We start from the raw sequence: 12,360 nt of genomic DNA on the forward strand, positions 1-12,360 counted from the left end.
GCACTCTTGCGCCCTCACGAGGCCATTATAATCATGGGTTGTGGCTCTGCGTTGACACAGTGTTGGGTGTAAGAGGAAGAAAAAGCTCTTATGTTGATTGTATACCTGCTTCTATTGTGGAACTCACACAAACAGCATTTAAACACACAAAGCAGTTGTTGCCCGTAGTAACATGGGGGATATGATGCATTTGAACAGGGAGAGTGACACCATGTTTTTGTGGTTTTGGCATTCTCACGCCCTCACAAGGCCATTATAATCATGGGTTGTGGCTCTGCGCTGCTCTGAGACAGGGTGAGTAACACAGTGTTGGGTGTAAGAGGAAGAAAAAGCTCTTTTGTTGATTGTATACATGCTTCTTTTGTAGAGCTCACACAAACAGCATTTAAACACACATAGCAATCGTCGCCCATATTAACATGGGGGACATGATGCATTTGAACATGGCACTTGGGCACTTGGGCCTCACGCGCGCTCTCTCTTCCACTTTATCGTTCCGTCAGGGAAATGGCTCGGTGGCCAAGGATGGCGCGCTGGCTCTCTCGAGGCATGGGCTCCTCAACTGACCCTGACGTTTCCTCCCAGGCTCTTACCACTGCTGGTTTCGGCCAAAACGAGTGTCTGATTCGGAGCGGGGTGCCACTGTTTAGCCAGTCTTAGAGCCTGAAAAGGTGCAGAAGAGCGGAATCTCGCAGATGATGACTGGAGTGAGCGACGGGGCATCACGTGGCTCATCGCCTTGGCGCGCTTTCTGCGTCTCGGAGAAACGCTCCATGACCGACTCCATTCCGCCCCGTCCACAAACATGAACATGGCCTGCGTGACAGAATGGGTGCGCGCCGATTGGGATGCAGCCCACGACTTCACCATGAGCTCTTGCATTGCTCAATGCGGTCTGGCAGCGGCTCGCATAGCTGCTCGGAAGCTATCATCCACCACATGTTGTCCGTCTGAGGCCCAGGCAGGACACACAGAACTGGTGAAGGTCCGAGTCTAGCAGTAGCAGCCATCAGATGCAGAGAGGAAAAACAGGGTGAGTAGTCCTCTATTGCAACTTCCACGATGACCTTGATAAGACTTCTAGCGTGAGGTAAGAGATTCTGACGTAATTTTCGCGCCCATGCATTTTATACTGCCTGCTGACCTGTCAGTATTTGCATGCTTCGCGTCAATTGGCCAGCTGTCCCCAGCTGGCGTTAGCCTATAAGATTTCAGCGAAAGTGGAGAGGGGAGGAGTTCCCATATACGTTAAAGCTGACGTAATGTCGAGTTACCGCCTTGAGAAGGGAACCAAATTTCCCATCACTACTGGTGATCCGAAAACCGATGCAACCGGATCTTGACTCGAGAATGATCGAGTCAATCGTTCATTCATTATCTGGCTCAGCTCAGTGTTCATCTTCAGTTCTCTCTTCACATCAGTTCAGTCAGTGTACTGTTTGAGTAAATGAATTACTCCGGGATATTGGTTTGTTTTAAATCAGAGGGAGGGTCAGCCACATTAAAAAAGTTAACAGCTTAAGTAATTTGTGGATTAATGATTATTGGAGATGAGAACCGGTTCAAACGATTCAGTTCGATTCGGTGAACTGGTTCAAGAAGATCCGGTTACATCGAGTGATTCGTTCATGAACCGGATATCACTACACTGCAGTGAACGCGCTCACAACAGACACGGAAGAGAAGACGATGCTGAATAAAGTCGTAGTTTTTGCTATTTTTGGACCAAAATGTATTTTCGATGCTTCAACAAATTCTAACTGACCCTCTGATGTCACATGGACTACTTTGATGATGTTTTTCTTACCTTTCTGGACATGGACAGTATACCGTACACACTCTCTATGGAGGGACTGAGAGCTCTTGGACTAAATCTAAAATATCTTAAACTGTGTTCTGAAGATGAACGGAGGTCTTATGGGTTTGGAACGACATGAGTGTCATTAATGACAGAATTTTCCTTTTTGGGTGAACTATCCCTTTAAAGAGGTCATATGATGCAATTTCAATCTTTCCTTTATCTTTGCAGTGTTACAAGCTCTTAGTGCATAAAGAAGATCTGTAAAGTTGCAAAGACTATGACAAGTGCTTTTGGTGTTCGGCCAATCACAATCCACTGGGTCAGTTTGCCAATCAGAGCAGACTGTGCTTGTCAGAAGGAGGATGTGTTTGAGAGAGGCGGGGCATAGAGGACCTACAATAATGTACAGTCTTTAAAAAATGTGTTTTTTGAACATTAAAGCATGTCAACATATTCTGTTACGCCAAATACACAAAATAATGATCTTTAAAAAAGCTTCACATGACCCCTTTAAGTACACATTTAGAATTGCACTTTTATTAATGGAAAATTAAAAGTTCTACTTTAAAGTATATTTTAAATCAAGTTTTAATAAACTTTTGGCATGCTTTGCTGAAGTACACAAATTTTGATGTGTTGATTGAAACACTAAAGCACATATAAAATACTTGATTATAATTTTAACTGATTATAAATTTAAGCCTGAGGCTTTATGAGCAACAGAACAATCTGCAGATGTTCTCATATCACTGCTTTATGTTTCGAGAGACCTGCGTGAACGTGCTAAACAATACGTCATAGTGAGAAACACTGCAGAGCTCACTTAATCAGGATTGGAACCTTCTCAGAATGTATAATTAGACTCTACATCTATTAAAATATAAAGAATGCAGTGATGTTATTTTAGACAGCTAACATTAGAGCATTGTTGGTCACCATCAAAATAAATCAAAAGGAAGATATAAATATGAAGAGGTCTGTAGATATGGCTTTGGCCTATGGGATTGTTTTGCACTTTGTATCATTTGCCAAGCAAAACTTGACAGTTTTTCTTTTTCTTTGATTTTTAGAAAAGTCAAAAAGTCACACAATTTGAGAAGCCGTGCATATCTACCACATAAACAGAGCAGGAGGAGTCACAGGCCTAAACAGACAGCTTGTTAGGAAATGAGCCAGAAGGATGTGTAGAAAAAGCCCTTAGTTGCAGAAAAGCAAGAGATGAGGGAAGAAAACACAATGGCGGAAACTAGATTGCTTTTTATCGCTCTCTTGATAAAATAAAAACTTTTGGATAACAGTATTTTGCAACAGCAAGCATGTAAATGTATTTTATATTTCTGTCAGTAATGTTTAGTTCAGTCACTGTCGGTTTCAGTTTCATGGACTTTTAGTTTGTTCATAGTGAGTTTCCTTTTTCATTTGTCCCAATAAGCATTTCTTGTCCAATGGTAATGTCTTAATTTAGCTATTTCTATAGTATTGCTTGCTTCTTATGGGCATTTATTAATGTATACTTTTCTGTGTAAGTGAAATCTATTTTGACCTATTTTACAAGAAAACCTGCTTACTGTAATAAATACACCTGAAGGATTTCGTACTTCCTGTTCTCGTTAACATTTCTACATCACTTATAAATAATTTTATACAAAATTAATAGAAGTCATTAAAATAAATATCATTTGGAATTGATAAAATATGTTTGGAAAAAAAAAATATCAGAACATCATCAGACTTGCCTAGTCATGCACATGCTATAGTTTTAATTTATAGTTTTATGTGACTTATTTTTAGTTATAATACTAATAATATTAAAAACAAATATTGAAACTGTTACAGTAAAATACATTTTATATTTTATTTTAAATTATATTTTAAACAAAATATTAAGTTTTTATATTTTATTTTATTTTAGTTAATATTTATTTAATTACAAGATATGAACATGTTTTTGGTTTATTGTTTTAGTTAATGATTAAGATAATTAAGAATAATAACCCTGCCTGTGAGGCAAAAAAGGTTTAGATTTAAATAGCTTTTGTTTCTTGCATAGTCATTTTCATCTATGCTTGTCAAAAAAAAAAAAAGGTTTTAACTGTGGCATGAATTTTTCATTCTCTAGTGATGCTTTGAGGGGATTTGATTCGTATTTGAGGGCATCACTGAGATCCTGCAGTACCACAGAAGAACACATCTAATAAATTACTGAAGACAAGGAAAAGGCATGGCCTGAAAAAGTGCTTAAGATGCCACTGTGAGTTGTGTCACATTGATTTGAAACTGCTCTTTGATTGACAGGTTTTATTTGTCCGTTGACAATGCCTGCTCAGCGGCCCCTGTCAAAGAGGGACCAAATTACAGCGTGGTGCTGAGAATGCACAAGGTGTGAGCCCACTTGGTCAAGCTATACTTCCTGCACAAGCACACTGCTGGCATAAGATTGATTCACCTTGAATGCATCTGGTTTCAAAATGCTCATGACATAATGCAACATTATTTTGGAACATCAGAATACGTGTACACATGCATGCTTAAAAAAAGTGCAATGGCTTTCAGATGAGAAAACTGCAGGATAAATGGTATTCTCTTGTTTTGGACACTCAGGCATCAGGAGAAGAGAGTTCAACTTTCGCCACAAACCTGATGTTCACAAGCCGAAGGGCTTCAGAACACACTCCGTGTGAGACAGGAAGCAGCCACTTTTCTTTGTTTCCATATATTCAAAGGGTACAGTATCTGCAGCATTTTTTTAATTAAAGCTTTTAAAGGACCTGCTTTTTTATGACCTGCACAAATAAAATAAATACTGTATGTGCAGGGTCAGGAAATGTCCATGGTTACAAATTCAATGGTAAAATGACTTGGTTTTTAATGGTTTTCAAACAAGTTTTATAAAAAAATTTTTTTAAATAATTTTAAAAGAAAAGGGATGAGTCTAAAAAGGTATTGCTTATAATATTAATTTAATAACATATATGTGACCCTGGAGCACTAGGTCAAATATTGTCCGATCCTAATAAACCATACATCAGTAGAAAGCTTATTGATTTGTTAGATGAGGTATAAATCTCAATTTCGAAAAATTTACACTTAAGACTGGTTTTGTGGTCCAGGGTCACATATATCTTACTGTCTTAATTGTTTAGATATTTATAGGCTAGTGCAATAACCTTATGGGTTGGTCTCTGCATTGGTCTGAATAAAAACAGCATATGGGCTTATTGAAAAAGCAAACTCATTATCTGCCAGCAGGTGGCGCTTTCAGAATGTATATACTGTCATTTGCATTATCTGTTGTTGTTTGTCAAAAATAATGTAGAATATCTACCATCCGGCAGTTTTAATTTTGACTGCAAACTCTTTACAATACACCAAAACAACACAGAAAGATTATTAAAGTGATGAAAGGATGAAAGAGTTATTCTCAATACACTTATCACCATTTAAAATCAGGTGTAATGCTGCTGAGCCAGAGCATGCTACTGCTGAAACGTAAAATATTAATGTTTAGAACAGTGCAAAGAATACAAAGCAACTATTAGAAACTCATACAAGAGTGCATGAGATGGGTTACAAATTTTTCTCCAAAATGGTACCAGTTTTATCGCTTTGTGATAAAGAAATGAGAATCGTGTTAACATGATCATTTATGTTACGATCTAAACATAAATGCACATTGTTCTAGAAGAAAGGCATCATCCCCTTCCTTTACAAAGCTACATTTACTCAAATTGTTATGCTGATAATACAATTTGTAAGGAAAATGACTGCATTGAAATAGGGAAGTAGCCCTATTTCTGGGGAAACTTTTTCAAACACACAAAAACACAATAAGCTGCTTTATCAGCAGCATACACAACTGAATGGAAAAAAAGATTTTACCTTGAAAAAGTTAGTTTTCAAAACTTAGTTTATTAACGAGCTGCGGTTTTATTACAGCAAGAGCTGACAGAGATGCAGTATATTAATGGCATGGGTCATCAATAAGGTGCATATTGAATCTGCTACTCCAATTTATTAGAGTAACATGATTGTTTTGTCTTTGTTTTCTCCGGACTCCATTTCCCATGATCCCTCACCCAGGAACTCATTATCACACTCACACCTGTTTCCCATCAGTGACACTATAAAGGTTGCACTCATCCACACTTATGTTGCTGATTATTGTATCATCTGTATTGTCTTTGTGTTCTCCATGTTCCTTGCCGTGCCTGGCCTTGCTTGGTTTTTGATGTTAGGCTGTTTAACTTGTTTTTTTGTTTGCTGCCTGCCCTGACCTTTGCCTGATTTAGGATTACTCTTTTGTTTGACCTGGATTATACCTGTTTGCTGCTGTTTGACCTTGTCTGCTTTGACCACTCTTTTTAATAAAACTGCATGTGGATCCTCTACTCTGTTGTCATGCCTCCCACATACAGTGAGTATTTGTAATTCGTTATTCACACCCCTGCTAATGACTGTGCTGAGAAGCATGAGTTGCTGGAGAGGAGACAGGATAAACAGTTTTGAAGAACTGATGGACGGATTTTGGTTTCATTTGGCCACAAAATCTATTCCTATACAGCTGGGTCACATAATAATCTCATAAAAACCTGTCTGGGTTTTATTTGACCCAAACGGCAATATATATAGATTTTTACTTCACATAAAGAATTTATATTTTTTATTTTAATAGTTTGAAAATGTAGCTAATGCTTTGTTTGTTTGTTTTTGGATTGTAACAATTAGAAGGATAGTTTACCACCCAAAATGAAAATTATATCACTACTTACAAGGGATGTGCATCTTCATAACTGAGACCGATGCGATGCGCATCATGATGCATAGCCAACAATATGATACAATATAGATACATATGAAGCAGTTACCAATGCAAAACAAAACAATATTAAGATGCAGTGTGATCCGATTTCGATTCAATTTCACACAATGTGATTAAATTCAATACGATGCCTTGGAAAAAATAGGATGCTATGCAATTCAATATGGTACAGATAGTTTGCTTTTAATTCTTTTGTTAATTGTAATTATTTGGTGGAAGATGTTTATCTATATTCTCTGTGACTGTCAGTACGCCTCAGTCTCTGTACTGTTGTGATACGTCAGATTCACACAGCAGCAGTGATGGGAGTACGCGCTTGAGAAACAGTTTAGAGAGGAGAAATCAATCTACATATAAAATATAGGTACAAATTATTGGTCACTTTCTGAATAATAAATGTATAGCACATCTTCTAATTATATATAAATATTTTTTTACCAGTGCAAATATGTTAGAAACGATGCATCGTGAAACAAATGCCAACCTGTGTCTGATGCACACTTTTTTTCTTATTGTACATCGATGCATCACCACATTACATTTTATGCTGATTCACCAATGCGAATCGTTGAATCTTACCATCCCCAATATTTACTGTATGAGTTTCTTTGCAAACACTTTAGGGACCAATTCTTACTATTAACTAGTTGCTTATTCGCATGCATATTACTAGTATATTGACTGTTTATTAGTACTTATAAAGCACATGTTAATGCCTTATTCTACATGAGCATATTTGAGATCCCCGTAGTCTGACTCCGTATCTAAACTAACAACTACCTTACTAACTATTAAAAAGAAGCAGATTAGGAGTTTATTGCAGCTAAAGTGATTAAGTTAAAAAAAGTTAAAAAGTTAGTTAATGTGATCCCCAAACTAAAGTCTGGCCATTTCTTTCTCCGTTGAGCACCAAAAGAGACATTCTGAAGAATGTTGGAGACTAAACAGTTACCGGTAGCCACTGACTTCCAAGTTTTGGAAAAAATTATGATTGAAGTCAACGGCTAAGGTCACTTGTTTGGTTACCAGCATTCTTCAAAATATCTCAAATATCTTCAAAATATTGGAACGAATAGAGGGTGAGTAAATGACAGATTTTTAATATCACTGTCCCTTTACTGTAGACTTGTGCTGGTGTTTGGTAATGCGATATATCACTGTAATGAATATGCATGATATTGTTACCGTGGGCACTTCTAAATACCGTGAATAATTATATATTACAAATTATTCAGAATTTGGGATGCATTTTAAGAATACTTTTCCCATCAACTGGTCAAAATGCACAACACCGCAGTATGCTGCTTGAAAGACTCTGTGCGCTCTAATGTAAACTAGCACGCATGAGAAGCACATGAGGAACACCTGAGAGACGCGCTGAATGAAAGCACATTCACTCTCTGACAGCAGATGGCGCTAAACTGCAGAAAATGCAGTCCTTACCCTTGAGACACCACAAAAAAAGCAGCTGCCCTACTTTCTAAAACATATTTAATAATTTTAAACAGCCAATCAGATTTGTGTATTTGCTATGATGTTCATCACAGTGCCAAATACTTAAGTATTAAGTCTTAATAGGCTATTTTAATTTGGACTACAACATGACATAGAAATAGTTTGAAAGTGTTTTGATTTTTTTATTGTTAATTTACATTTTACCTGAGGGCTTCATTTTTAACATTAGTTAATTCATTAGTTAACATAAACTGCCAATGAAAAATTCTTCTGAACATTCATTTATCTTAGGTATTCCAATATTTAATAACATGTTGATAAAATCGAAAGTTGCAACTGTATTATTTAATGAGCTCACATGAACTAAAACTTTTAACAAAGTTTAATTTTTTAACAAAGATTAATAACTTCTGTAGCAAATGTAGCTCATTGTGAATGTTAATGGTGAACTAAAGAGATCTTATTGTAAAGTGATACCTATGGGTCTTTATAGTTCTTTTGGACTTTAATCGGTGCAAAACTTTTAACTTTATGTATTTTTCTTTTTCGCTTTATTGTATTTAAATGTTAAGTTATTTTTGTTATAAGAAAAAAAGTTTTTTAACCTGTTATACTGTATTATGAGCACTTTTTTTAAACTAAGTTTCAATACCGCGCTAATACCGTTTACTGTGATAAAAGCCTGAGCAATTAATCACAACAGGAAAATTTGATACCGGCATATCCCTACTTTACTGTAAGTGCTCTTTACCCCTTTTTAAAATATCTATATATTTTGTAATTCAGATTTTTCTTGATATGATTTTTGTCAAAGAACTCTTACTATATTAATTTAGTTCTTTGTCAATAGTTGCATGAACAAGACTCCAGCTGCCCAAATGTCCCAGAGAAAGATGCAGTGAAACACTACAGCAGGATAGAGAGAGAGGAGTACAGTATGTTGAAGTCTTTGGCATCTGACCTTGAGTGCCTCTTGCGGTCCAGCAGAACTCACACACATCCGCAGCACTGCAGGGGAACATGCACAGCACTCACCTCCGTCTCAAACTGACAGCACATTACCATTCCCCAGCTATTCTTTTCACATTAATTGTCACACAGCTATTATTTAGAGAAGGCTGTTTTCTCTTCTCTGCTGTGGGCATTTATGCTTATTATTAAATTTGTTATTAAAAAAATGCACTGGTATTGATTTAAAAATTTGCAGTGTAGTCATTCTCGCCTGACATACTGATGAGGATGAAAGTTTGTGTTCCAGTATGCTTCAGTGAAGTCTGATAAAGAAAACAAGTCGTGGGTCATAATATTTGAAGCATTTTTTAGTGTCGTTTGGAATTGATTCTACATTAGATAAAACCAGCGATATCGTACCTTATTGGAAGATTCGCAGCAGTTTCAAAGTGAAATGTCCAGTGAGTTGCACTAAAACCTGTGTTCAGTACTTGACCATGATATGTTTTTATTACGTTGCTTCAGGTATGTATTGCAGCGTTTCAGAATTTAAATGTGCAAAGTAATTTGCTGTTACAATCTTGCTATTTTAACAGATTTGAGCTGTTTTGTTGAACTGCCTTGTCCCATATCCGACTCTAAATTTCATGCTTCATCTGTTACCAATTTTATGCCCATCTCCCAACAAAAAATATTAGTTTGATTCAGAATTACAATGTATCTTTAAATAAGCAGACGATGCAAACACTGCCTCAAATTGTATAGAAGTAGTAAACTAGAAAAAAATCGTTTGTCAAGACAAACTTTAGATTGGCTCGCGAATTAGTTGTTAAACTAGTTTGAAACCATTTTAAAATGTGAAATTTTAGATCGATGGATGCAAAACATTGCTTTACTACAAACCACACCCCCTTCCTTACTGAATAGTTAACTTAGCAACATGCTAACATTAGAATCAACAGTATTACTGTTTAAACAGTCAATTATACAAGTCTCTCATATACCAAAGGACATCTACTTATGAACATGGTCAGAAATGAGTCGGCTCAGTAGGTTTTGAGAAACATTTCTTTATAATTATTAGCCGTTGTCTCTTAATGAATTGAATGAATGCATTGTTAAAATGCTGCAAGGTTACCTGATTACATCATAAAAATCAAATAAATGCTCAGATTAATATTCAAGGTTATTTTGTGTATTATACTGCAGTTTGACTTCGTCTCAGCACTGACGAATCACTCAAAGACTCACCAGAAATTGACCAGGAATGGATGCTCTAGGTTCTGCATGATCTGGAGCTCTTTGAAGACATTGCGCACTTCATTACGCTCGACGCACTTGAGTTTGTTCATATACTTCATGGCATACATTTTCTTTGTGTCCTTTTTCTGGACGATGCACACCTGAAGAAAAAAAAAATGGTATGAGTTTTTTTTTGTTTTTTTTTTAAGCTGAAAGTTGCTGAGAAAGTTTTTTTTTTTTTTGTGGAGTTGGTTACATAAGTATTTTTTCCATTTATTTTCCATTTAGTATTTAAATATTTTTGTCTGATTGGTGGAATGTTCTGATTTTTATAATTTTTTTCAGACATTTCATTTGATTATTAAAAAAATTATTTAAAATAATCCATCAGATTCATTCAACAGAAGCATATGCCATTTATTAACAACTTCAGAGCTCACAGTAAGTCTGTTTTAAGAGGTTTATAAGTTATGTTTAAAAAAGCACCTATGGAGAAAATTAATGCAAAAAAAAAAAAAAACAACAGGATAAAAATATTGTCTAAAGAATTTAAACATATTGAATATTGGGCATTAATTGACATTAACAGTTGGCTTACCATACTATAGTGTCAATATAGTAATAATGAACCATATTTAAGACCGACTGACACACAATGTTTTAAACACAATCAATGAAGATCTCTGAAGACTCACTTTGGCCTCAGTGCCACCAGCTTTAATTTGTTTTGTTTTCTAGCAAATATAAAGCAAAACTTACTTTGCCAAAACTGCCTTTACCAATGGCTCTCAAGATCTGAAAGTGGTCAAAGTTGACTGTGGGGAGACAATAAATATATTTGAGAGGTACAGAATATTACACCAATGTAATATAACAGTTAGTGCATTACAAGATAATAACTTATTACTTTGGTAGGACACACACACACACATTCACACTCTCTCTCTCTCACACACACACACACACACTTCCTCTCACACACTCACTCACTCACTCACTCTCTCACAGACACACTCTCTCTCTCTCACACACACACACACACACACACACAAAAAGACTAAAGTCTCAAATCCAAAGAGATATTCTTTATCCAAGTTAAGACTCATCCACGCCCCCTAAAACAGCTGGTTTCAACATATTCTGTCACACCAAATACACAAAATAATGATCTTTAAAAAAGCATCATATGACCCCTTTAATGCATGATGTGTTTGGTTTGGACCAGAAGACATTTGAGCTGAATCTCACTCCTCATCTAATGCAGATAAACTCATCGTCTGACCTGTGAATGAGCCGCGTCTCGTCTCTCACATCAGTTAAAGTCAGTCTAAAGAATGCTATCAGCACCAATTACAGATGACTCAGTGGTCACTCCCTCTGTTGGTCAAGGACCAGCGATGATTTTTATAGTTTTAAATCAGTTTTAAATCTAATTTATACTCCAGAGTCTTGAAAGTAGAAGCAAACAACACAAAGCATGAAGAAAGAATGTCATAGAGGTACTGTTAGGGTGAGAATATTAATTATTTGTTGAGTTTTATTTTGCTCGGTGTCTACTTGTGTGCCAACCTAAGTACTGAGTAATAGAAGTAGACTACACGGACTTAATGTGAGTTAAGTTTAAGTTTAAGGATAGTATTTGGGTTTATAACAATGATGAAATTACTAGAGAAAATACCTAGTATGTAAATTCAGAACAGGACTGTAAAATAAAATGCTACATTTTTTTCTTTTTGTGAGAACTACACTCTTGCACAATTTTTAACTAATCAAAAGTATGTATGTATATCAATACTGCCAAATCGAATATATTCAATTAATCGCATCTAAAATAAAAGTTTGTTTACATAATTTGTGTGTGTATACTGTGTATATTTATCTGTATGTATAGATAGACACATTTAGGAAATATATATACAGTACAGACCAAAAGTTTGGACACACCTTCTCATCCAAAGAGTTTTCTTTATCTTCATGACTATGAAAATTATAGATTAAATTTCATAAATTAAAAGACAAATTAAATTTGGGTGAAACTTGTTTACTGTTTTTCATAATTATATAACTTGTAGAAAAACTTACAATTGTAAAT

The 12,360-nt window shown here is 35.8% G+C and overlaps 1 protein-coding gene across 1 annotated transcript in view; it reads right to left on the reverse strand.

Annotated features, from left to right (window-relative positions):
• LOC132130357 (serine/threonine-protein kinase 32B-like) overlaps positions 1 to 12,360 on the reverse strand; it is a 60,723-nt gene that overhangs the window by 44,935 nt on the left and 3,428 nt on the right. The window contains exons 3-4 of the mRNA XM_059542048.1: positions 11,028 to 11,083; positions 10,278 to 10,429 (exon numbers count right to left, since the gene is read on the reverse strand). Coding sequence (XP_059398031.1) covers positions 10,278 to 10,429; positions 11,028 to 11,083 — 208 coding nt within the window. The remainder of the gene's footprint in view (positions 1 to 10,277; positions 10,430 to 11,027; positions 11,084 to 12,360) is intronic.

The sequence above is a fragment of the Carassius carassius genome, chromosome 47 (genome assembly GCF_963082965.1).
Source record: "Carassius carassius chromosome 47, fCarCar2.1, whole genome shotgun sequence".
Taxonomy (NCBI): Eukaryota; Metazoa; Chordata; class Actinopteri; order Cypriniformes; family Cyprinidae; genus Carassius; species Carassius carassius.